Raw genomic sequence first — 26,939 nt, 5'->3', positions numbered from 1 at the left:
TCCCAGTGTTATTACATGAGCGCCCTGTGTTATAAGCCCCAAAAACCAAAAAACGAAACTAAATATTTCCACAAAAAACCAGTTGAAGTAATATGTGATTGTCATTATAAGTAGGCCTTTAGATGGACCAAAGATTGGCACCAACATACATTTTGACCTGCCATTATTTTTTTTGCATTTTTTTTGCAATTTAAAAATTAAAACTTCAAGGCCCTGAGTCTTCATTGACATCCAAGAAAAGAAGAAAAAATAAAATCATATGATGATAATTTGGGGTTGAAAAATAGCGTTTATAATGGAAGTCAATGGGCAGAAAATGGTCCCCAGGGTGATGGGTGTGGGGATTTCTGCTGCTCAGCCATTTTAGGCTGATTTAAGGAATTCACACTGGAATATTAACATTGACAGGTAAAAACTATCCTGTGGCAAGTTTGGTTATATTCCACTGAACACAGTGGAAATGGCAGCCATTTAACACATAGCAGTGGCACAAAAAGGTCCCAAGAAGGCAGGAGGGTTAAATATACTGTATTTCTCAAGGACCTGCCTTTGTTGTTCGACCGTGATTATAATGGTTTTGATTTAAGTTAAACAGGCTGATTGTGGTAGTCCAGCTACTATTAACTCACCTTTTCATCAAAGTCCAGAGTCCTGATGAGCATCTCCTGCAGAGTCTTTAGGACTTTGATGCACAGCTTCTCCTCTGAAGACATCAGCGCCTTGGTGTGCTGGATCAACCTGGTCAGCACACGGATATCATAATTCCCCTCATCCCTCTAGTGTCAGTGCTCAAGCATGCTTTACACTCAGATGACCTACTTGGAAATGAATCCTCCGGACTCACAGCGCTGTCGGATGTCGGTTCCTTCAGGGAACAGCAGCTCCGGCTGATGGAGGACATCCACCAACACCGAAAGCTCAGCGTTCACCAGTGGCTTCAGACGCTCCTCCAGAGTGTTTATGATGTCCTGAGGAAGATACAGAGGGAACAAGGTTAAATACAGTTTACTGCAAGTTAATGTAAATAAAGAAAAGTCTTTTTTTCGGTGTGCCCTTGTGCACCTGCAGCTTCTCGATGATGTTCTTGTAGTCCCAGGGGTTGGTAGGAGCGCTAGGGCGGGTGAGGCGGGAGGAGGATTTGTAGTTTGGATTGGAGCGCGACAAAGAGTTCAAAGCTGACGTGGACAGCATGGTGTTGATCTGAGCCTCCAGTTCCAAAGGCACAGAGATGGAGCGACTCTTAGCTGGACAAAATTCACAAGACTTAGTCACCCTTTTTTAAGTGGGAATGTGAGAGAAAACATGGGAATCATTCATGGCTGAGACGTAATGCGGTGCCAGGTTTGTTACCTGTCACAGCCAGCGTCTTGATGCATGCCTCCACCTGCCCTCTGTGCTGCTGCTGCAACCAGGGACAGTCCAGCAGCCTGACAGACGACTGAAGCAGCTGAGTCACGATGGTGTGATGAGTCTGACAGGGACAGAGAAGCAATCAACTAACTGGAACCACACCTAAACAGTTTTATATCACCAAGGTGAAGCATTTCCTTCACCTGCAGAGAAGTGCTGTTTTCAGAGAAAGGGGAGCTGAAGAAGGCGTTGATGGTGTCAAAAACCACGCCGATGATGTATTTCTCCAGAACGGGATCAGAAAGACGCTTTTCTCGTTTATTACAGACCTGCAGAGAGGTAAAAACCCGGAACATCAGCACCATGTCACGTCAGGTTGTTTTTTGTCTACTTTCTTATGGATATGACTCTCAGAAACTGTTTACCTGTTGTTCTGCTGTAGATAGTTTTTTTAGGCTTGTCACTTTTTTGACCTCCTATTCTTCAATTTCCTCAGATATTTTTTAAGGATACTCCCCACACAATGCTGGTATAGGCCAAGTTTTAAGCTAATAGCCCTTTGGGAATCACCTTGTCTTACATCCTAGCAGGGCCTCCTCCTGAAATTGACCTTGTGTGGGTGTGTCAATTCAATTTTATTTACACAGCGCCAAATCACAACAACAGTCGCTTCAAGGTGCTTTATATTTTAAGGTAGACCCTACAGTAACACATACAGAGAAAAACCCAACAATCATATAACCCAGCGGTCCCCAACCCCCGGGCCTCGGACCAGTACCGGGCCGCGAGAGTTGAGGCTCAGGTGTGAAATGTATGGTTTTCCATACAATGTATGTTGTCCTGCCGTGTGTGTGTGTGTGTGTGTGTGTTTGGAGGTGGATTGCCCCTGCTGTGTGGAGAGGAGTGTGTTTTGGTACTAACCGTTTTTGGCATACTTTCAGTTTATTGTTTTCTTTCTTTAAAAGGTGACAGCAGCTTGTCCGTCTCTTGTAGGTAAGTTATTAATGGAAGCATTAATAAACCTGTTAATTTAACTATTTTGCCTCCCTGTCTCCTTTTTCAACCTGGACACCTTTTGTTACTTTCCCTCACCCCTGGACCTTTTTAGGGGAACGTAACACCTTGTTGGTGTAAAAATGTTTTATGCCAAACTCTGTTATCCAACTAAACCAGGGGTGGCAAACTCCAGGCCTCAAGGGCTGGTGTCCTGCAGGTTTTAGATCTCACCCTGGGCCAACACACCTGAATCAAATGATTAGTTCATTACCAGGCCTCTGGAGAACTTCAGCACATGTTGAGGGGGTCATTTAGCCATTTAAATCAGCTGTGTTGGATCAAGGACACATCTAAACCCTCGAGGCCTGGAGATGCCCACCCCTGAACTAAAGGAACTGGACGAAAGAGACTAAATTTCAAATTGGTTCTTTATTAAATTGTCTGTTATGTGAAGGCAGCACTGGTTCATCTGTTGAATTAGGAGGCTTTAGGTGAGGTTTAACAAAAAAAAGGAAAAGAAATCTGCCAATGTCCAAAAAAAGCCTCAAGTGCTCAAGACCACTTCCCCCCCAAATCCAACTCAGTGGAAGCAAAATATAAAGAAAGACTCTGCACATTATTGTAACTATAATGTTACAAAGCTGGAGGCTTGTGTTAAACCTGGGTGTAGTTTTAAATAATGAGGTAAAGATTTACAATAGTTTACCAGTTATGATGATAAACTATGGTGCTGTTCCTACCCGAGCCATGTCCACAGTGAAGTCCTCAAACAGATTCCAGATGTGGTTGGATGTGTAGATTTCCTTCATCTCCACCTCTGTGTCCACATAGCAGTGATTCACAAAGTTCACATAGGCAATTTTCACCTGGAGACACACAGGAAGTCGAGTTAGCTTTCTGGTTTAATCAAAGCCGTTTAAAAACCTTAAACCACACAAACGCGGTGAGAACCTCAGTAATGCAGTCCTCATGGGTCACCACCCTGACCACATCCTCCAGGGGCAGCAGGGAGGTGCATTTAATCTCCGTGTACACGTTCTTCCCCTCTGCACAAGCAGCCAGAAGCTCCACCAGAGAGATGTGATACCTGCAGGGGGGGAAATTATTTCACATTCAGGTCTCAGACGGAAACACGACAGCATGTTTGGGATGGGAAATAAAAGCACCTGATGGTAACTTGAAAAACTTTGTTGTCCACACAGTATTTAGACTCAAGTAAAATATATATGCACCCACACGTATATATACTTGAAAACAGATGTGACTTCTTATAGGGCAAAATCTGCCAGAACCAAATCTGTCAATTCTGGAAAAACTAAAGATTGATAAACATTCAGTCCATTTTAACAAGTCATGACTCGTGTCTCCTGTTTTGCAGCTGTGGCCACATCAGCTGAAGGCTCATCAGAAGAGCCACGACTTGTGTGTTTATAGCAGCAGAGTTAAGGTGGTACAAACTTCTGCTCTGCTTCTTCTTTTAAACGATTTGACTGATGAAACAAATGAACTCCTCGACGTCATCTGTAGCTTAATATACAGCCACGCGTCCAGAGCGATACTGACACACTGCATCATTGTGTCTGGGTTTTGGTATTAGAACAGTGACACAGCACTGCCACCATCACGTCAGATAGTGCATTAGAACAATTGTATAACTATAAGTTCACAATCACTGCAAGAACTTCTCAAGAAAACATGTTTAGAAATTTAATACAATGTTGAGTAGCTGGTTCAAGATCAGAGGAGACACAAATTCCTTTTTGATTGAATCAGGAAGGACATAAAAAATCTTAAACATGCAGAGCGACATGCTGTTTGGATCCTTTTATATCCTGTTATAGGATCATTTTATCCTGTTATTGTCTCCAGCTCGAAGCTTTCAGTCATTTAACAAATAAAATACAATCCTGTCATTTTTTAAATGACCGCGTTATGGTTAGTATCAGGTTTTACGACGATGGATGGATTAATAAAACTGCTTTTTTTCATTATTTCAACATCATCATCATCATCATCGCTGCCTTGGTTACCTGAGTGGGCTGGTCTCACTGACGCCCTCCCTGCTCTCTGCCATCAGCTCCAGCATGACTTTAAACGAGTTCTTGTCGTTGTAAAAGACGACCACGTCCTCACCGGCGTTTGTTAACTACAAGAAGAGATGAAAGGAAAAGTTGAATACATCAGCATGAAAACACGGGTGGATGTTTTAGTAGAAGCGAAGCGGTGCGTCTCATCCTCACCTCGGTCATGATCATGTCCTGACACTTCTTGACGTACTTGCCCTCGGCCTTGATGATGGTGTGGAGGAAGTTGAGGTACTGGACATGGCGGCCGTGCGTTGCCAGGCAGTGGATGAAGTGATGCAGCACGCTCTCAGAGATCTCGCTGCACAGTTGGTAGTTATTACTGAAGATGTGCTGCACTGTCTCCGCCTCCAGGAGCTGGACATGAACAAGGAAAAGTTTGGAAATCAAAAAGGTTTCACTTCAGGTCAGTCACATCAACACTGATATTTATTTAGATAAGAATAGTTTTGACTTTTTTTTTCATTACAAAACCCCCCAACTGCCTCCTGAATGTTGGAAAATGTTGGGAATTTGTTTTCACTATGTCACTATGTCCCTGTGACATCATCCAACCACAAAACAGCTTATAGTTTATAATATGGTTTCTAATCACAAACCTCCTGGGACCTGGCGTCACATATGTGGACATCACATTTTGGGTTATTTAGACCAAAATATAAAATTTTGCTCTACAAGGGCCTGATATCCACTTATGAGGACATCATACTGCCACTGTACTATCAAAATTTAAAACGAGTGTCCTCGTATGTGGCTCTCATTTTTCTGAGAAACAAAAATCAGGTAAAAAAAACAAAATCTGGTAATTCTTTGTTTTTACATTCATCAGGTCCCAGTCAGCCCAAATAGCAAAGCGACATTAAAAATGCATGACGTGGAAGAGGCTGATATTCTTTCTCTAGCTGATTAATTTTCATTCAAGTCCTCTTCAGTACACCGAGCATTAGAGTTGTCAGAGAGGTTTCTCTCTACCAGCCACTCAAATCACTTTAAAAAACCCAGAGACAACCGACATTTTCTTTAAACGAGTAAAAGTTGATTAGCTAAAGTAAAATAAATGAAAGCCGTTTAAACAGAAGTAACTTGATCAGGTGTTTTATGTAGAAGAAAATCCAACTATACAAAAGAGTTCTGATTTTGGCTTATTTAGCTTCACAGAGCTGACAGAAATTAAAGGTAAAGATAATTAAAAGTGATAGAAAACTAAAACTGAAAGGTTTGACTACACTGCATTTAAAGAGAATCTGGCAACGAGTGTCTCTAAATGTAGGCTGGGTATATAAACAGGGAAGTAATTGGCTAATTGGACTCGAGTGTCAGAAATTTCAACTTATGAGTGTGGGACAGGAGATAAGATATTACAGTTTTTTCTGAATGCTTAAACCCTAACTGTGATTCCTGTAGCACAATTTCTAAAACTATTCAGACTTATAGCAAAACCACTCACTGAGTGTGCAAAACTAAAAGCACAAAAACTGCTTTGCACTCAGTTTGCAATTTTGTAACACACACTTTGCAAGACTGTAGGCACAATTCACTGCACAACACTCAATTACCAAATTTCCAACACACTCCTAGCAAAAGTATACACATGTATGGCTATCATTAACACTAATTTGCCAACTGTCTGGCACACTTTCACATGTCAAAACTTTCTTAGATAATTCGTTCACTTTGCAATCAGCCTAAGCACTATAATACAGGTAAGCTGTGTGTGCGGAGTACAATGGAGGGAGCAGAAAGAGTGAGAAGTAGAGGAGGCCGAGGAAGAGGACGTGGAGGTGAAGAAGTAGGATGAAGAGGACGACAAGGACAAGGAGGAGCAAGAGGAAGACGAGGAGGGGGCAGAGGAAGCATGTTCACTGCAGACCAAGTAACCCATATAGTCATTATGGCGATTGCAAATAATCCTATACTTGGAAATAAACACTTGTGTTTGTTTTGATGTGTTTGAATAAACAGCAGTACTTGAAGTTTGGATCCCTCTATGCTTATGGATCTATGACAGCAGTATGAGCTCAAACTGACATAGCCTACCTTGTGCACAGAGAAAGCAAAAGCCAGATGTGTTTTGTATTCATACCATCAGTGTGCAGTTGGCGCATTGTGTGCTTAGGAGATGATGGCTTGTGTGTACTGTTTGATACGGAAACACCATTTTTACGAAGGTGTGAAGAGTTAATCTAGCTGTGTTTGCTTTTGCAAGAGAACTACAATGTTTTGATTATTGGGTGACAGGTTTTCTTATTTGTGTGAAGAGTTTTGCAAAATTAGCCAATAGTTACAAAAAATGTGCTTAAGCAATCAGAAAAAACTGTAAGACTGTTTTCTCACTTGACATATTCCTAAAGAAAAAGAAACACACACACACACTCGTTTTCATATCTTAGTGAGGACATGTCATTGACATAATGCCTAACGGATACCCTAAGCCTAACCATAACCTAGCTGTAACCCTCACACTAAAACCACATTTTGAGTCTCAAACATGCCTCCAAACTCGTTGGCGACGGGCATTTTGTCCCCATAAGTGACTCTTGGTCCCCACAGGTGTAGTAGCATGACAATTTCTGTCCTCACAAAGATGTCTGAACATGTAACCACACATAAAAAAACCACCCTTAAAGCGTACTGAACGTCCACTCAGATTTATGAACTAAATAAGCATTTTGTATAACTTTTGCACATTTGTAAAGCAGCTTACCCCCGGGTTGAGAAACAAGTTTAGGTTTTTGTGCAACAGAGCCTGATTCTCTTGGTTCCCCATACAGAACTTCTGCAGGAACAGGTGAGTATACTTGATGATCTCCTGCATCTTCACATCATTCTGCACACACACAGAGACAAACACGATGGTTAGTCTTGGTTGAGCTGAACTCTCCTCTCAAATCTGGCTACAGCCAGACTATTTGAATATATACATATATTTTAATCGAACGAAAGAAATCCACGAACACCAGGGGCAAAAGTTAACTACAATAAATATGAATGGCTGCTAAATAACAAATCTCAGCCTGTTTGATAAGTATTACATTATTATAACTACTCCACAGTTCAAAATGAAAAGAAGACTGGAAAAAGAAAGAACATCTGTAATAAGTTATTGATGAAAAACTCCACTGTGAGATTTCAATGTCATTTAAAATAAGGCTGCATGGCTTCAAGTGCAGCACTATTTGAATTGACCTGCTTAATTAAGCCTGCCAAGGTGCTTTTAATTTGGGGTGTCCTGTCTTACCTTGTCGTAGGAGACCTGCAGCAGGTCCAGCATCACTTTATGAGCACCCATGTTTTTTAGCAGCCTCTGCTGCTTCTTCCAAACTCCGCTGCTGCACATCTTATTCAACCTCTCCAGGATCTGCAGGGGGGAGGAGCAAGATGGCAAACAGTGAAGTCATGTGCAGTTAGACAGATGATGGTCAGTTTAACTTTGATTGGTTAAAATACTTCATTTCATTTTAGTTTTCTAGTGTCAATGTCAGTTTGTTTTTATGAGTGTTATTTTCATGGGTGAAACAGATATCAGAGTGCAAGGACACCCTTCATTTTTTATATTTTGTTAGTAAAAGGGGAAATAGGTGCACTGTTTTATTGAAATATGTGCAAATATATGTGAAAATACAGTATACAACAAGCTTGAAAGTCAGTATTTGGTATCACCACCTTCATTCTTCAACACAGCCTGAATATTCTTCTCAACATTTCAACAACAACAAAGTAGTCTTCAGGAATAATTCTTAGGCTTGTTGGAAGGACATCTGAAGCTCTTCTTCGGATGTTGGCTGCTTTTTTTGTTCCGTTCTTCGTCCCACACGGCTTCAATAATGTTGAGGTCCAGGCTCCAGGGGGGTGGGGGTGTCAATCCATTGTGTTTTTCTATCCAGGTATGCTTTTACTGCACTGGCACTGTGTTTATACTTTACAATTGATTCTTTGCTAAGCTGTCTGCTATGTGGAGACACAACACAGGTTTATCTCTTGAGTTAGGTGTCTTTTTATCCTTGAATGATTCTTAGGTTAGCATTGAGCTTAAACAATAAGCACTGGGTTTATATCTGGGACTCTCCACCATTTGACCTTAGAACTGAAGAAGCTTCTCGGATGAGAGGTGAAACGTCTTCAAGCAACTTAAAGAAGTCCAGACGCTTTTCTTTGCAAGCTCCTTTGAAACAATAAGCACTGAAAAAATTCCAAGTCTGGCTCCATGAAAATAAAATATAATGAGGTTTGGCTGAAGACTGTTGCACGGTACTGTAGAGCCTGCAATTATATTTTTGTACATTTTTTCTAAGCTCTAAGTATCCCACTGTGTATTTTAGCTTAGTTTTAATTAACGATAGTATCTCTGATGGGCTGTATATGCTAAGAAATGAGTTTAATTTGCATTTTTAGCAATTAAAGTTTTCCCCCCAAAGAAAGTATGCACTGTGTAAAAAAGTCTTTCATAAAGCCATTCCACATTTAGGAAAAAAATATTTCTTTACACACTAAAAATGTTAACATAAAATACATTACGTAACACACACAATGTAACACATTCATTACTTTTAAACAATGTCTGTAGAATTATCTTTAGAACAACTAGAGTAGGTGCCGTGCTGGGCTCAGGGCTTTTTCACACATATTCTAAGTGATAAGACATTTTTTCATTTCTGAAAATGCTAAAATGAATCTTATCTGTGAATAAAACGCATGTTTATTCATTCATTGTTTCCCGAGCGTTTAATTTAAAGACATACTTGGATAATACTGCCAGTTTTCCCCAAGACTCAATTATGGGCCCATTACTATTTCTTTAAATATACTGTGTTTTCAAAAATGTGTGTGTTTTACTTTCAGGTGGCGCAGGTGCGTAGATCATGTTTAAGCTATATTAAAATCTATAACCTTGTGAATTTTTAAAAACTTTGACTTGTAGAAACTAAGCACATCTACAAATGAGTCTTACTCACAAAAAAGCCAACTGATGTTATTTCAGTTTACTTTAGTTCATTTAATTAATAAAATATTAAGTGAATCATCAGATTAGCATTTTGTGATTTTGTAGACATAAAACAAATAATGAATCACATAAATATTGATTATTAATGACGTTCCAATGTGGAAAGAGTGTGATTCATTGATAAAGGTCGTGATAAGAAATTGTACCAAACCTAATTTCTTTCAAAACACTGAAGAAATACAAGATAATTTGAAGTCATAGTGGCAACAACCGAACATTTGGAAGCTAAAATTTACCAGAGCAGAAGGAAGGTTTTGATTGGTTGAATTTGGAATATAATTTTATACCAAATAAGGACTTAAATCTATCCTTTAATTTTCATCTTCGTTTCCATTTGTGACATTCTGCAGGTGTTGTTCACCAGAGAAACTAGTAGGAGAGAATAATGATGGAATTATCCTGAGCAGAGAAAAACCACCATTGCTGGAGAGATAAGAGATAAGATCACCACGTGCAGGACGTTTTCAACAGAGATACATCACAGCTGTGCCCTTGTTGATTAGTTAATAGATGATTTTTTGGAAGAACGTTCCAGAAAACCCAACAGACAGAGACAAATCAAAAAGAAAAACTGATCACGTGTTGAAGAAACATTATCGACCGGGCGCTCTCACCTCTTTGACTTTCTGGTAGTTCTCGTTACCCTCCTTCACTTTCTCCTTCTTGGGTGTTGCCTCTTGTGATGCCCCCTGCAGGATGCAGAGGGTCAGACAGCATATGCAGTTCTCTCCGAGTATGGCACCACACTCATTGTGTCCTCGCTGAGGACTTTACACTACATTTCTGATCCTAGTCAATATTCAGATTCACTTGTTAACCTCAACATTTACCAGCTCACTAGCAAACCAGCTTGGTTAGTGTTAGGTTTTGTTTTAGCCACATGCTAAAAAGGCAAACTTCAAGAAACTAGAAGATATTATATTCCAAATAAAGTCTCATATTGCAGCCGTTTCCCTTATAATCGTTTTGATTTGGGTGCTCCAAATAGCCACAAATCGCATTAAAAGAAAGGCGTGGATGTTAACCTAACCCCAATCCTAATCCTAATCCTAGATGGGTTACCAGAGGTTAAGGAGCAAATATATCACTAAACAGACATGGGTAGCAGGGTAGAATAAGTGTGTGGGCGGATGTAATGTCTGCAAACACACCAGCACATCTAGTTTCTCTAGGAAGTAGCGTACTGGAGGCTTGCACCAGTATCGGATGCCAAAAACAAACAGTTTGCATACTGCAAACTGGTTATTGTTTATTCCAATATTTCTTAAAACGTTGCCATCTCTTCTGTAAGGTTACTGGTTTTTAAACTATTTTTAAACTCCTAGAACTTTTGAACAGCACCCAAATTGGCAGGTTTAGAAGTTCCCTCGCTGGATGAAGCTCTTTCTTTACATTAAATTTTTTATTACAAAAACAACTTCTCATGTTAATGCGATTGGTTGTTTTCATTATCAAGCTAACATTTTAACAAAGCACGACTAGCTGGTTGGGTTTTTTTTAAACATGCAGTGTGGGTGTATAAGATGTATGACAACAAGAAACTAGTTCTAGAAAAACATTTGAGAAATAATGTTTCTGCATTTCAAAGTATAAACAACAAGAAAGAAAGAATAAGGAGAGATGCCATGCAGTGAAAGTGCCATGCCACATATAAACCCACTACCTTATATCCACATGATACACCAGGAAGCCCAACACCAACAGGAAGTGAGTTTAAAAACCAAGATGCAAAAGTTCAAAAGATATTTTTATTTGTTTTTGTTTAGTACTTTAGTTTTATTAGTAGTATTTAGATTTTTAATAACATGTTGTTAATGTGTTGTATTAAATAGTGACTGAATGGGGTAGTTGGTTAGTTAGTCAGTGGTTAATAAATTGGTTAGTTGTTATATTGACAAAAGCTTATGATGTCAATCAGCCACCTAGACACAAAGATCCTGTTGGTTCTGAAAAAAATTGAAATCTTAAAAGCAGTTTCGAGAACATACAAAACAAAGTAACACTGACTTCAGCTAGCCTTTAAAACCCCTTTAAAACAGCCTCTAAACCCAGACTTACTCTGGGATTCCCCTCTCAGCCAGCTCAGTACATATGTACTGTTATTATTTAGATATGGGAAGGTTTGAGCCAGTATTATAGACTTTAAAGACAAAGACACAATAACGAGATAATATTTATGAAGAAAAATGGCCTTAGCTCCTCGGCATGAATACTTAGACAAAAACCGACCTCTTGGTATTTTAAAACTAACTCTGTTAAAATAAAACCTCATAATTTCTTATTTCATGAATTTGATTATAATTGGTTTATTGGTCATATAGTCAATTAAAAATTATGACCACTGAATTAAAAAATACTGGCAGCACTATCCTACATCACCTTGTTCTCAGCTTATCACATTCACAAGATTTTCAGAAGACTTGACCTCTGACCCTGATGTTCGAACTCATCTGAGATTTTTCAGTTTGAAAGTCCTACGTCGCTTTGCTCTTGAGGATGCTGGTTAACAATGAATGACTGCTTGGTCATCAAGTCTGCAGCTGTCTGTGTTTGTGTCCACAGCATACTACAATCAAAGACTAATACTCTCACCAGCTGAGCTCTGCAGGCTTTGTATTACACGTCTGTATAAGACCTAACTTACGTACATTTAAAACCTTTGATTTGAAAAGTTTCTTCATAATTTCTCATCGTGGGCTCCTGCATTCTCAAAGCTTTAGCTTTCACACACTCAGTAGTATCACAATACAATTTAAAAATGTTTTATTTAAACAGGGGGAAAAATCCACAGAGATTAGAAAATCTCTTTTGCAAGGATGCCCTTATCTTATTCTTATCTCATTAGTCCTTACCTCTGTTTTTTCCTTCTTGTCTTTCTTGTCCTTCTTCCCGTCTCCTCCTCCCGAGCTTTTCTTCTCCACCCACAGTTCAGATTTCTCCACCAATGTCCTGAGGCGATCCAGATCTGCCTTAATCAGCTTGTAGTTCTCCACATCCTGAGCGGAGATCAGCAACTGGACCTGCAGTCACAACTTGGAGGATTAACATGAATATTCTGCAATATTTTTCATGTTCTGAGTTCCCACAGAGGACTGTAGCAGAAAGCCTGGGTTAGCAAAGAAAGCACCGTTATGTTTGAGGTTTTATTAAACTAGCTAACGCAAAGAAAGCCTGGATATACTGAACTTACTTTGCACTACACCCCTCAGGGCCACAGATCTCCAGGAAGATTTGAAAAATTCAGTGAATACAAAAAAATAGACCATTTGAAGGTAATTATGAGGAGTTTAATGAAGAATTGCTGGTCTTATCTAGTGTTGTGTACACTGATTCTCATGACTGTACTTCTGCTTTTTATTACATTCCCTTCTGAATGACAGTAAAGCATTTTAAGGGGTCAGCATTTTGTTTAAGAGATACTGGATTTGTTGTGTGCTTATTTATGTAGATTTTGCATGTCTGTGTGCACCTGTTTAAAAGTATGTAACATTTCCTGTCGCTGGCTGAAGTGTCTGAAAAGCAGCTGCAGGGCTGCAGACACCAGAGGAGCGTAGTCATGCATTGTGAGGTGGATCAACACCCGCAGGAACATGCGACCACCTTCATCGTCCACCTCCAGGATACTGTTCCCTTTTCTGCGCACAAACACACAAAGTACTTAAGATGTGTGTATGTTGTATTAATAAAACCTGTGCATGAATGCATGTCCAGCGATACATACCCAACTCCAAACATGGCCTCTGCCTGCTCTCCAATGAACTGCAGGTTGATGGTGGCTGAGTAGGGACAAAAAGGCAGATGTTAATAAACAACAGAACTGAAATTAATTATTCATGGTTTCACACCAAGTTGCTCATACGGTTCACTCTAAATGTTACCCATTACTGTGCAAAAGTCTTGAGCCAACCCTCATTTCTTGATGCTCTGCTAGGAAGATGGACAACATGTGCAAGCATAGATAGAAATACAAACAGTATGGATCATTCTAATAAGCTTGAAAGTCAATATTTAATATGACTAGATTTATTCTTCAACACAACCTGAACTCACAAATTCCTTTAATTATTCTTTAGCAATAATTTCCAGTTTTCTTGAACAGTCCAAACCTCCTCTTTGGATTGGTTAGCTTGTTCTGTTCTCTTTCATGATCCCACACTGCTTCACAATGTGGAAATCTTTCAATCTAAGTTCTGTTTATCTGGACGCTGAATGAACAATGGGCTGTGAGTCATTAATATGCAAATTGTCTTGACCATTGATCAAAGACCACTGATTGATGGTCATGAGTACCAGAGAGTTGGGGAATGGCTGCAATCACAGCATTGTAAGATGGTGAAAGATGTCCCCTTTAGTCCCCTCCTCGATTCAGAGATGCTTTCCCATTTACGTGAAAAGTGTCCTTTCAGTGGTGCTAGTTTCAGTCATGTGCAAATGTACTGTTTATAAGGTTGGAAACCTGCAGTCAGCTGAGACTAAAGGAAATCACCTGGATGAGTAACGAAACGTTTCACCCACTGAAAACGCTACGTCCAGATGAACACAAACCTTTTGGGATTTACTTACCTGGATGAGCATGCATCAAGACATTCCAATCTAAGTCGTGCACCAACTATTAAGAAATAGGGTTAAAGACTTTTGCGCAGTAATTTGTGTTATAATAATAAAATGACATGTCAACTGGTGAAGAAATGTGGCATGTGCTCTCTGTAGGTTCTTCTTTGCCTCTAATATGAGCTTATCTATGCACTACCTGTCATGTCCATGTTAACCGGCACATCTGAGGCATAGGGAGACAAGTAACACAAGCACCTTAAGAAAAACTGCAGGGTGGATATTCAGGTAGACAACACGCAAAAGTTTTTCTAAAATCCGTGTAAATTTATCCCATCTCATTAAAGTTTTGTTAAATATTCAATTATTAGATTTATCATATTTTAATGGGACCTGTCATACCTCTTTCATATACACATTTTTATTTCTGGATCCTAGCAGAACAACCTCACAGTTTATGTCATTACCTGGACCCAGCATTTTGAGTTTCTTGTGTTCTAGTAATATTTTGGATTATGTTTTATGTTCAGGTTCATTTATAGTCTTAGTTGTGAGTTTCTTTTATTCCGTGTTTAGATTCTCGATTATTAGATTCCCTCTTGTGTCTTTGCCCTCTGTGTCTCTCGCGGTGCGTCTGTGTGTATATATGTTGTGAGCCCTCGCGTCTTGTTTCCTTCCTTGTGTTCCACTCTGTGTTTCTCCAGCCCCTCGTGTCTCCTCTCTGTCCCCCCGCTCGTCTGCCTTTCCTTGACTCCTCTGTCAAACACGTCTCAGTCTTGTGTTTCTCCATTTACTGTTTTACTGTGAAGGTCTCGTGTTTCCATGTTCGGTGTGTCCTGTTTTGCTTCCCCTGTGGCGTCATGTTAATTTGTGTCAGCTGCGTTCCCTGAGTGTTCTCACTTTCCTCGTTATCTTTCTGTGTATATCAGCGTCTCCCTCGTACCAAGCTGTGTGTTCTGATCCTAATTTAGTTTTCTCTATTGACTTGTTTCAGCAAAAAAGCTGGATTTTGTGTTAAAGTCCTGTCTAAGAGTCTGCGTCTGGGTCCAATCCTGCCTGCCACACACAGTTCATGACAGTTTAAAACTAATAAAAATCTATATTTATCTTATAGTTGGCCTTGGTGCAGCCCTGGCTGTACTACTATTAAGCAAACAAATATTTTGAGGTAGGAAAAAAGGAAAAACTGCAGCTTATGACTCACAGTGAACAGTAGTGCAAGTAATGACCTCATTACTTGAAGAGTTGTCCATGAAAAAATCCACCATTATAACAGTATATGGATTTCAGAAAATAAGGAAAAGCATAACAGGTCCCAGATTATTTGAATTGTGTTTTTAGGTATTTAGATATATATTGGAAACTAATTCTTCCCTCAGGGAAGTGCTACAGGTCCATCAGCACAAAGACTGACAAACTCAAGAATAATTTATTCCCAAAAACCATAACCACGCTGAACTCACACATGCACTGAAAACACAGGTCCACCCACCAATCCAAGCACTTCCCTCCATAAACAGAACACACATCATCACTGTGCAATACCTAATTTACGTGCAATAAACTACACTGTAAATATATTTCACTATTTGTATTCCTGACTTGCATATTTGTACATTGTATATTTTTTAATACTGTTCAAATGTATATAGTGCTGCAGAACTGTGCACTTTACCCCCTTTCTTGTCTTTTCCCACATGTATGCACATGCATGCATATAGAAGCAGAAGACAACTTTTTATATATAGTTTATGTATGTTAGAGTTAAAATGAATTGAATGAGTTTATTTCCACCAGCTGTGTTTCTACCTGCATGCTCCATATTAGTGGTAGCGTCAGCGTCAGCCATGGGATAAACGTCCACAAACTCCTTCTTAAATACAGACAGGAGGAAGGAGAGGCGATAGTCCAGACGGACATTCAGGATGAACTGATGAAAAGAAAAGTGGAATTCAATTACAATAACATAATTTTACATATAGGGTTTGAATGTCATTCTTATAACTTTTCTTACAAACTAAAGGCATTTTGTGAGCAGGCCCTTTTGCTAAACAATGGTTGGGCAATGTTGTCTAATCGATATCTAATAAATTTCCTTTTAAATATTGTACCGCATTGGATGGCTGTACCTAAAAACAAAAAAGTGGCCACTGAGTGTAAAATGTGTTAAAATTATTGTATATTACCTGTAATATCTCCAGTATCTTCAGCTTAGTATCCATCACTGTCAGGTCCATGTTGTCGAGACTATCTTTACTGGCTCTTTGTCCTTCAAGCACAAGCGCTGGCCCCATTCCTGCCCCTCTGGAAACTGCACCTCCGAATATGGACTGTTTCCTGTTGAGGACCATGGTCGACATCATCTGACCCATCCCGTGTATAGAGCGCTTCACGTTCTTGCCTTAACAGAGAGAAGAAAAAAAGCATGTCAGTGTAATTAACCCGACAATATTCGAAATAAAGTCAATAACAGTTATACATGGGCACAAAAAGACCTCTTGGAACGAGTCCAAGAATGTTGTTGCTGGACGGTCCAGCAATATAACCAGACATAAACAAGTAGAAAACAGCACAAAATGAAAGGTGAAAATAACTGAAAAGAATCAATAAACAATAAAGACAAATGAAAAAATGCTTGAAACAGAGAATGAGCTGAACTTGATAAACAAATCAGCCATGTTTGGTTAAAAAAAACTGGAAATACAGATCAAATGACCAGAATATACAAATGCAGATGAGAGAGAGAGAGAGAGCAAAAAAGATTTACTGCAATTCCCATAAATTCATAAATAAAAAGAAAAGACATTTTCTTCATAAGGGAAGGAACAATTGAGCTTTAGCGAGCTTTAACATTATAATAGATGAATAAGTTATCAAGGTATCAAAGATAAATGTTTGTTTTTGTTTGTTCCATTTGACTTTTAATGGACTTTCATTGGACTAAATAGAACAAGCGCATTCAGAGATCGGTGCGAACTTGACCTTGAACTGATTTTCACAACAATTAGAGTTTGGGCTCTTGTTAGTATCTACTATCACACAAAATCTGAAGATGATATCTTAAAATTGTGGAATCTAAACTGCTCAAACAGGCATACAAAGAAACAGGGCCCATTACATTCTCCTAGTTCTTTTAAATAGAACTAATAAAAATAAGTAAGTAATTGAAGATAAAAACTAAAGTTAAACTTGGCAGGAAACCTGATGTTGTTAAACAAGTTGTTGTTAAACAATTGAATGTCTTAGCTTGTTATGGTATTTTAAGTCACCTGATGCATCATCATTGAATACGAGACCAGCGTGTCCTGGATTGAGTCTGCAGTCAATGATGCCCAGCAGGGTCCTTGTGAGTCTGAGCAACTCAAAAAAACTGTAGAAGCCAAAGTAGATCAAATGTCTGGCCAAACTCACCACCTGAAGGAAGAAGGGAAATGGAAGAAGTAATAACAGACAGTAGTAGTAGAACTTTTTAGTGAAGTTGTAAGACTAGGGAGTAGAACCAGACCTCATATGTGAGCTTGTTTTTCTCCTCGTCATGGAATGGCATGTCATCATTAAGGACGTTGTTAAGATACTCTTCCATGAAGGCCATAGTACTGGAAAACCGGTTCTTCTTGTTGTCCCTGCTGTCGTCCATGTTAGAGTCATAACTAATGATGAAAAAAGAGAAACACCACAATCTTTGTAATAATGTTTTGAGGAAAAAGATCTGTTGTGAAAAAAGCAAGGCCCAAGAATACTTACCGGAACGTAAGATGAAAAGTATTACATTGAATTGAAGGACCTATGCAGATTCAATCTCATGACAGTGTTGGAAAAGTGTCAGGAAAGTCTTTATGACAATACTCAACTTTAAATAAGTGGTTCATGATCCTGTCTAAAATATGTGTAGCCAAGAAAGAGGCACATATGTGGTATCCCTCTTTGTGTTGCACCTGCGGATTCCCTCTCACTTACTGTCAGGACGTTCCACAATCTTTTTGACAATTTGTGCCACGTAGTAAACCAGCTATTACTACTGGACACATTACCTGTACTGGGATAAAGATGACTGTCAAGACTTTTGGAGTTGTTCAATGAACCCACTAGACCATTTAGAAGACGCTTATAAAGAGTGTCCGCTCCTAGGTGTATTTCATTGAATTGGTGGTAAAGACTGACTTGTTTCTTCAGATAACAAATAAGAGGATCGTTTTCACCTTTTCTGAAAGCAAGGAATTTGTGACATTAGCATGTCAATACGCTGCAATGTGAAGGAGCCTACTCTTGTGTGGTGTGTCACCTCAGCAATGGAATGAAAGCTGGCTTTTGGATACACTACAGTTTGTCAGGTAGGAACTCTGGAACTGATGACCAAGACCATGGTTTACACAAAGTCTCCACCAAATGTTAAGAAGTGTGCTTACCTTGGGGTGCAAACAGACACAACGCTTGAACAGGGACTTGAACCCTGGACCCTCAGACTAAAAGTCTGATGCTCTACCGACTGAGCTATCCAGGCTCTGCCAGTTTCCTCAACGGTGACGCTAAAGCCTGAGCACAAGGGCTTCAAAAAGGTCCGTTTCAAATGGCGTGACAACTACTCTACTCAACACCTTTCAAAAGTGAAGTAGCATAATCATTATCAACCTTTCTGAAAACAAAGGGTCACAAAGGTTTCAAAGTAGGAGATGAAGCATCGCCAAATACGTATCCAAACAAACCTCCTTCCAAGCCAAAGACTAGAAAATATGGTGAAACGTATGTTTCCTTTGGCTTCACCTGAACAAGTGCCAAGGTAGGTCTCTGCAATAGAATCAGTTTTCCTTATGCAGGGAGTACGCTCTGGGCTCTCCAAATCACGGAGAAACAGTATCCCACATTTTTAATTTTTAAAACACTTCTTGTAATAACTAACTACTCCTGACATTTTGGAGATGTTAGCTATTCATACAGTAAAGTTACAGCGGAATACAAATAGTATCAGGCTGACCCTACGTAACTTGTTCCCCTGGTTCAATTCACAGACAAACAGTATGCCACAGTTGTTAATGCTTTTAAACCCATTTTGCATAGAGAGGCATTTTTGAAAAATGTAATAGCAATGTTGAATATTATTAAACAGGAAAAACAACAACATACCTCATACCGTGTACATTATAACATAATAGACCCATTTCTGTAATATACTCACATATCTATATTATTGCTAATATATATTGTAATATATCTATATCACTAAAGCACTTCTGGATGGATGCAAACTGCATTGCGTTGCCCTGTACCTGTGCATGTGCAATGACAATAAAGTTGAATTCTATTCTAATTCTATTCAATTCTAACTGCACATAAAATAAGTACATCTTGACGCCTCTGCCTTTCCAAATGGAGAGACAGTAACTACGTGTGTGTATGCAAGCGTAAGTGTAAAAACTGAGGATAGTAAGATTAACAGTATTTTGTCATTGTAAAAATTCATCTCATGTAAACAATAACGTGGCCACAGCGTGACGTGAAAAAAGGCACATACCTTTGACGTTGCGTGACGAACTCTGTATTCCTCGTCCACACGTAAACGCAAAAACTGAGTTTTAAAAAATCTCTGTTTTCGGTGATTCGAAACGCCGTTTACGTGTGAACAAAAGCCCCAAATGCATAGAAACAGCTGTGTTTTTAAAAATACCTGTGTAGGTGTGGACGTAGCGTAAAAGAGTTAGTAGTTTATTTTAGTAATTTACCAGTAATTTGTTGCAGTTCACTTTTATTCGTTTAATTGTTTGAGGTGTGAATAAACCGCAATGGAGTTTGAAAACAAAATATGGGTGTGTGTGGTTGGAGGACATGTTTGTGCGGGTGGGGGTGGGGGGGTGCTGCTTTATGTTTAAACCGCATGTTATAAAAACTATAATTTCCTTAACAGCATTTTGTATTTTTGTTCCCTTCCTCTTTTTGAGTCAGAGTGAATCAAAGCACAAAGCTGCCACAAGACAGCCCTATCACAACTTCTCCAGAAACATATTACTGCTTTACTAAAATCGTCTTACTCTTTGATGGTGATGGAGGTTGGAATCTCAGTCCAGAGCCGGGCGAATTTGACAGGAGTCACCAGTTCCTGAGGGTCTCGGTCTACGTGAGCATGGAGCATGAGGCGGCAGAAGGATGCCCGGAGGTCAAAGGGAAGAGTCTCATCCATCATGCACAGGAAGATCAGCTCCACATCCAGCTGTTTGGAGATCTCATCTATTGCAAGATACTGACGGTCCAAACACATACGGGCAAACAGCTTCAGCTGATACCTAAGGAAGTCCACAGAGGCAGGCTCTATCAGCTTTGCTTCTTTTTATCGTATTCTTGGATCACTTTACAAAAGTCTGTTGGATTTTTATGAGATTTGAAGTGAATTGCTGTTTTTGTTTGGCTGTACCTATAGTAAGTGAGGACGTTCTCATCATGAGCATTTCCTTGTCTTGCCTCCTGAGCCAGCTGTCTGATGCTTTTCTCCTGTTTCTCATTAGCTTTGTCTGTCCACATCAGCCACACCTGCAGGAAGAGTAGAACAGACATTTTCGTAATACCATCCATCTAAAAAGTAAGAACATGACTGCAGCAAAGACCAAAATAATTTGGTCATCATTAATTGTTTAGTCTTCTTCAAATGTAATGAACCTTTCACCGAGACATGAAAGTGAGTGATTTGTTTAGATATGAGATGTTTGCCCATTACACTATTTTCTAGAAATACTACTACCTAGTCACATGTGGTTTTGCTATCAGACAGTAAGTATATTGTATTCAGTCCACAATGTGGAAAAAATAAATAAATTTTGTAATTGTTGTAACTTTTGGTGTGGACTTTTTTAACCAATCAGTATTCTAGATATACACAACAGCCTACTGAAGTTTTGAAAATCAAAGTTTTCTGTGTCTTGGGAAACAGGATTTTGAATTGGTTCAATGTATTGTGGTAATGACCACAAAAGATGGACAAAGTTTCCATTTCTGATACATAAAGCCATTCCAGAAGTGCCCTGCATTATTTCTCATAACCAGTAGGCAGTGACTATGGTTCTAGTTGCAAAAACACGTCCCACTATACATAAGTCTAAAGAAAAAATGTTCACTTGGTCTACGACCTTAGTAATTAGTGTTATTCTCTTCTTTTGGATTTTATATTTGTCACTAGTTTCTGCTCTTACTGAATTACTAAATGAAATTGACTTTGAAAATGATGGTCCCCTTTAATTTAATAAAGGATGATAAAGCAGCTTTACCACATAATGAGTGTGTCCTATATAAACACCAAAATGGTTGCAGTGAAAACACTCAGCTTGTGACTTCACTAACAAATGGGTGGCGCAAACAAGACTACATCCGTCTTTTATATCTATGGTAACGATTTACAAATATACAGACAAACATACCTCATCCTCATCTCCAAAGTCATCCATTGCCATGTAGTCTCCTTGAACACCACCAGAGGGCGCCTCCTTTGGAACACGACGCCTGGAACACGTAGTAAAGTAGATCACGGTAAACAATTAGACTAAAAGTTATAGTTCTCTCTCTCTCTCTAGATATAGATATATGTGTGTATATATAGACATGTAGATAGACAGATATGTAAAGACCAATTACACACACTCTTTAATTTTACTCTTTGTTTGTTGGTGGGGAGCAAACTGAAAAAGCTCATTCTCCCAAAGTAAACTAAGTTTTACTGCAGTGCCCACAGGGTAAGGTAAAGTGAGATGGGTAAAGCGATCTTTATTCCCTCCCGCCTCACTCTGTCTTAATGAGGATGTCCTGGTTTTTGGGGTCCAGGACACATTTACAGATGAGCTCCTGTGTGACGGGGATGGCCACGTTGTTGGACACACACAGGTCTGACAGGTAGTCCAAAAACCTGCAAAGTCCAGGAAACACCAAGTCAAGTAGTAAAACAGAATATAACAGAATAGCACTTTATTACCACTTTCAAAAGTAAAAGCTATAACTTTGGACTATATCACTGCTTGGATTTGCCCAAAAAATGCAAACATCCTTATCAAAGGCAGACTGCAGGAATTTGAGGATTTTGACTTCTGCAGGAGATAAGCAATAGAAAATTTTGCCACCGTCCTTATTAGAAAGTCAGAAACCACTGCTGCCTTGGTGTTAGCAATTTTAATCGCTTCACGCAGCTTGTGTCTTTGGATTGAAGATTCAAAATCCTGGAGTCTAATCTGCACTTGGCATGTACTTGTTACTGTCTCCGTGCGTACCTGGGTTCTCGGTTCTTGCGGACCAGACTGACAAAAGTCTCCACCTCGGTCTTGGTGATGTGTTTCTCCAGCAGTTTGCGGTTATTGTGCAGCAGGGCAGTGATGGTGTCCTCAGCCAGGATGTCGTACCCAATCTGACTCTGCATCACACCGAACTGCTTCGCTATATACTCCTGGAGAGGGGTGAATTTTGAGTCTCTGTGATCACTGTTATCTTCAGCTGTTCTACCATTAAGAGCTTTATCAGGCATCAAAGTTGTGTCATTTTTAGCATTTAGTAGCTGGTTTGTCATTCTGCTTTCACAAAATGATTGAAAATAAGAGCTTTTGGCTTAACAAAGAAAACACCGGGACAGCTCCAAACTCGTAAAAGTCTCAACTTTATAAAGCTTATAAAGATTTGAAACAATAAAAACTAGTATGAATGTCATCGTCCCCTCACCTGGTTCTTGCGGTAGTCATCCTGAGAGTGCCGGAGGACTCTGTAGCTGAGTCTGAGCATGTACTGGTAGGGAGCATTCTTCTGGTCGGCCAGCTCCTCCAGGCACAGCAGAGGACCTTCCCCTCCTGGCCGGTCCTTAAAGGGGGCCTTCAGGATGCCGAAGATCTGATCAAAACACACAAGCACACACTTTCAGACAGCTGGAAGTCCTTTAGGACATGGTGTTTGTATTATCTGATGTTGCACTCAGAAGGAGTCAGAGGACACTGGTTCAAGAGTTGGCACAGGTTCCAAACCAGCCCTTGTACTATTTTACTGGAAAAGGTGTGTGAGTATTTTTAGGATCAGACCTGTTTGAGGATGTTCTGTTCTCTCATGAGCTTTTGTCTCTCTCGGTTAGGTTTGGTCATCACTACATCCAGGACAGGCTGCCCGCTGTTAATGACATCAGCCACAAAGAAAACCACATCTTCCAGCAGCTTGATGGCATACCTGACCAACAGAAACACCAGAAAGCATTAACTCCTCCTGAGTGCCAACAAAGAAAGTAAACTTTCTTTTCAACGTGGCTCATTACTTGCGGTCGTTCTGACTGATGAAGCCCTGGCTGAACTGGTCCACCACAGTGCTCAGCATGGCGCTGGCATCATTGGCAAAGTCCAGATCTCTGATTTCCATCACAGGAACGGAAACAATAGCGAACGCTTCTTTGTCCTCTTTTGTGGGACATGTCCCCAACTGCAAAAGAACTTAAATTAATATTAAACAGACACTTCAAAGAGTAACTTCATCTTATTTCTGGTAAAAAAAAATCATGTTTTTGTGCATTTTTTAAATTGGTGGTTTGGATGAATGGTTAATTATTCTTGACTGTTGGTTTTGAGGCAATGGCTATTAGCTTAATAATGATTAAAAATAATTGATCATGTAGACTATTAACCAGGAAACAAGAGAAAATGTCTGTTCCAACTGGTTGAACAAACTTCTTTTGTTTTGTTTGGCCACCATCTTAAAAGTCCCAAATATTCCTTTGTCAGATTTGAGAACACCAAACAATCAAGTATTTGGAGTTACTACATCATACAAATGTTTTTGTAATTGTAGTTCCTTAAATTAAATTAAATGGAAGACTAAATCAGCTAAGCACCTTTTAGCAGGAAACCTGATCAAAACTAAGACCTCACCATGAGCCTGATAGGGCGCTCCTCATCGATATCGATGGGGACGTTGGTGCTCTGGATCCAGGTGTTCGTGCAAAGATGCCTCAGGCGCACGTATGAGTTTCTAAAACATACACAGCCCTCGGTTTTAATCCCTTCAACTTCGTTCTGAAGTCTGTGGGCTCCTCGTTAAAGAAAACTAATGTCTGTCATACAAATGCAGCTTAAGAATCATTGTCAACTATTGTCTTATATATTATTTATTCAATATATGTAGGTCAGTTTCACAAATGTTTTTAAAATTCATTTTTAATAGTTTCCCTGTAAAAACAAATAATCTGAAATGAGAGTTCCCCATAAAAATATAACAGTTATTGGATATTTTTAGGGAAAAGTTAATGAGAACACAATAAGATATAAAGAAACAGCAGCATATAACAGCAATATAACGACAAAAACACTTTATCAGATGATTTAAAAGATTTGTTTTGTTTTTTAAACGTTGAAAAGACGAGGACATAAATCTTAAATCTTGTTTTTAATTTTCCCTTTTTTCTGTGAGGTACAGTGAAATCATTCTCTTTTTCAGACAAACAGTCATTGTGTATTTAGTTGAAGTGCAAAACAGATTCATTAAAATGACATTCAGTCAATTACGATTTCAAACTATTTCAAAATGTTATGACCTACATAATTAAAATGGTTTCCCAAAGCCAGACACACAACCAGTACACTCTTCAATTTCTTACCATCTGAAGGAAAAGTGGACCTCGCTCCCATAATGTCCCTGTCCTCTAAAGTCTTTTACTGTGAAACATCTGCAGGAAGTTAAAGGACTCGTGTGTTCCTACCGTGGTACGAAGGAGTCGGTTTTCTGCAGCGTAGTCGGGTCGAGCTCGAACAGCGAGGCGATGTCGCTCCCATGAGGCACCGCGACCAGCTTGTACTTGATCCTCTCTCCGTGGGACCGCTTGTTGCTACGGCTACCGTCCATCTACAGAAAGGTCAGAGGTCATGTATAGGATGTAAAGGGGTTAGATTACTGATCAGCGTGGACTTCATTCAGAAGAGGCTGTTTCTGGCTGCATCGATCTTTGATGGACTTGAAAAACACATCAAAATGAGGCAAAAGTGTTGAGGCACTTCCTGGAAACAATATATCATTTTTCCTGAAAATTTTGAAATGAAAATGTCTTTGCCTTAAATACCTGAACGTAAATGTCATCAGAGAAAAGTCAGACACAAAGTGTCCCGTCTCCTGCAGAGTGTAGTTATAGCCCTTTCAAAATAAAACCTGGACACCCGCTGTGACTTACCGATGCCTTATATCTTATGTGTCATGGAAGAGACTCACCGAGGAAGACAGCTCCACATTCTCTCCTTTATAACCCGGGTTCTCCTACAACAACGACAACAACAACAACACAAATAAGAGGTCTTCAACAATGAATTTATTGGATAGCAGCTCTTTCCTTTCCTTCCAACAATTCATTACTTATATATTATTTATAGATAAATAATTATCAGTTAGCATCTACATCTATGAAACTGCATCTGTTGTAGCAAAACCACAGCCATAGCGTGGTGTTTGGTATTTGCTTTAACGGTCAAACTTCATTCATGGACTGCTTCTTTAGTCCACCAGCTTGATCTCATAGTTACCTCAGCAGCCAGGTAGTTTCCAGTGGCCAGGTGTTTGAAACGGTAGAGACTGTTCCAATGTCCCGCCCCTCCGCGGCATGGATCATGATGGACAACCTGTCAAACCAATCAGCACATAAAGAAAAAGTTTAACACAAGTGGAAGTTTAGAGAATTTGTGTACTTGTGTGTGTTTGTTTGTGTACCTCAACCTCCCACAGGGCGTTGGAGCTGGTCGCTGATGTTGCTGACTGCCTCAGCGTGGTTCGGAGGAAAACGTGGAGTTTGCTCTTGTATTCATCGCAGGTCAGAAACTTTTCCTGCTCAGCGTGAAACAAGCGCACCACGTCGCCCTGACAGAGACAGGAAGATCTTAAAGGAGGACTGAAGGACAATTTGGGTTCGTCTGCGAGTCTCCTGAGCCTCTCCGGGCATTTATCGTTTATCTCTGAAACAATGTTGGTGACAAACAGCGCTCCTGCTGGCTCTTTGACTTACTGACAGTAACTGTGACTCTTGGGGTGAATTTCAGCATAAAACATGCAGTCACAGAACTTTACTATGCAAAGAGTTTAAAAAGATCCCAGGAGACGGCCTGGAGCTGCAAATATTCCAACAAATAAATAAAAAGTAACAATGAAACTAAAAGTAGGAAAAGGCGAAGGTGAAGACCTCCACAAAGGAACGGTAAAAAACAGGGAAAAGACTTTAAATTACTGAAGTTATTGTTCAGATGTTGTTTTAATGTCTAATTTGAATATATGCATGTGAAAATTTTAAATCTATCTGTGGCACTAAACACGACTTCCTTTTAAAACACTAACTAATGTCTGTATTTCTAGCGCACTTATACTGTGTGCAGTGCTGCTTCACTCACTCCTTTGAGGACTTCCTCTCTGTGATCGTTGAACATCATGAACAGGTTGATCTTCCAGCTGGTGTTGCAGTTCACAGAGTTCACCTGCAGAGGGCGCAAACATGCTCTCGTTAGGGTGTGGGGAGCGCAGTAGAGGCAGTGTGCATTTGTATAATCTCGTATAAACACGATCAAATCAAAACATTTGTGTTTCTTTATGTTTATTTTAACGTTTTGTGCTTTGAATCTCTTTCTAGGCTAATACTTGTGTTATTTCTTGCCTCATATAATCACATTTATTCTCTTTTCAGATTTGTTTTCACATTATTAAAATATCTATTTTGTCATGTTGCATTATATTTATTTAGCTATATGAAATTCTACCTATTTGTGCTACATTACAGGTTTATTGTGATTATTTTTACAAACTGTAACTATGGAATTTCCAGATTTTAGGATAAAACAGATCTTATCATTTTGTTTCTTTGTAGTCATTTGTGAGTCACTTTACTGTGAAATTCATTAGACTAACAGAAACCCACGGGCCACTTGAGGTACTAAACAGTCAGCAGTTTCCCCACGTGAAAAATATTTCTATATATCCAAAGAACACGCTGC

At 39.5% G+C, this 26,939-nt stretch overlaps 1 protein-coding gene and 1 non-coding gene across 4 annotated transcripts in view; both read right to left on the bottom strand.

The window, feature by feature from the left end:
• The window catches only part of itpr3 (inositol 1,4,5-trisphosphate receptor, type 3), a 92,108-nt gene that overhangs the window by 14,099 nt on the left and 51,070 nt on the right, over window positions 1-26,939 (bottom strand). For all 3 annotated transcript variants that reach the window (XM_085392577.1, XM_085392575.1, XM_085392576.1), the window contains exons 7-39: window positions 26,343-26,426; window positions 25,672-25,818; window positions 25,488-25,583; window positions 25,180-25,224; window positions 24,677-24,819; window positions 23,850-23,949; window positions 23,243-23,403; window positions 23,016-23,157; window positions 22,666-22,830; window positions 22,224-22,396; window positions 21,746-21,865; window positions 21,384-21,465; window positions 20,387-20,502; window positions 20,007-20,258; window positions 17,489-17,633; window positions 17,253-17,397; window positions 16,170-16,384; window positions 15,793-15,913; window positions 13,154-13,208; window positions 12,902-13,067; window positions 12,285-12,452; window positions 10,047-10,121; window positions 7,669-7,788; window positions 7,135-7,257; window positions 4,587-4,787; window positions 4,377-4,492; window positions 3,298-3,433; window positions 3,087-3,212; window positions 1,554-1,679; window positions 1,351-1,471; window positions 1,063-1,244; window positions 820-968; window positions 630-738 (exon numbers count right to left, since the gene is read on the bottom strand). In XM_085392577.1, the coding sequence (XP_085248703.1) occupies window positions 630-738; window positions 820-968; window positions 1,063-1,244; window positions 1,351-1,471; window positions 1,554-1,679; window positions 3,087-3,212; window positions 3,298-3,433; window positions 4,377-4,492; window positions 4,587-4,787; window positions 7,135-7,257; window positions 7,669-7,788; window positions 10,047-10,121; window positions 12,285-12,452; window positions 12,902-13,067; window positions 13,154-13,208; window positions 15,793-15,913; window positions 16,170-16,384; window positions 17,253-17,397; window positions 17,489-17,633; window positions 20,007-20,258; window positions 20,387-20,502; window positions 21,384-21,465; window positions 21,746-21,865; window positions 22,224-22,396; window positions 22,666-22,830; window positions 23,016-23,157; window positions 23,243-23,403; window positions 23,850-23,949; window positions 24,677-24,819; window positions 25,180-25,224; window positions 25,488-25,583; window positions 25,672-25,818; window positions 26,343-26,426 (4,425 nt within the window). The remainder of the gene's footprint in view (window positions 1-629; window positions 739-819; window positions 969-1,062; window positions 1,245-1,350; window positions 1,472-1,553; window positions 1,680-3,086; window positions 3,213-3,297; window positions 3,434-4,376; window positions 4,493-4,586; window positions 4,788-7,134; window positions 7,258-7,668; window positions 7,789-10,046; window positions 10,122-12,284; window positions 12,453-12,901; window positions 13,068-13,153; window positions 13,209-15,792; window positions 15,914-16,169; window positions 16,385-17,252; window positions 17,398-17,488; window positions 17,634-20,006; window positions 20,259-20,386; window positions 20,503-21,383; window positions 21,466-21,745; window positions 21,866-22,223; window positions 22,397-22,665; window positions 22,831-23,015; window positions 23,158-23,242; window positions 23,404-23,849; window positions 23,950-24,676; window positions 24,820-25,179; window positions 25,225-25,487; window positions 25,584-25,671; window positions 25,819-26,342; window positions 26,427-26,939) is intronic.
• On the bottom strand, window positions 18,412-18,484 carry trnak-uuu (transfer RNA lysine (anticodon UUU)). The gene has a single exon. It is a non-coding gene; the product is annotated as a tRNA-Lys (tRNA).

The sequence above is a fragment of the Rhamphochromis longiceps genome, linkage group LG20, assembly GCF_057381845.1.
Source record: "Rhamphochromis longiceps isolate RC_006_pf linkage group LG20, R_longiceps_female_GT1.1, whole genome shotgun sequence".
Lineage (NCBI taxonomy): Eukaryota > Metazoa > Chordata > Actinopteri > Cichliformes > Cichlidae > Rhamphochromis > Rhamphochromis longiceps.
The sequence above is the reverse complement of the archived record's forward strand: the minus strand, read 5'-3'. Positions and strand labels throughout refer to the sequence as shown.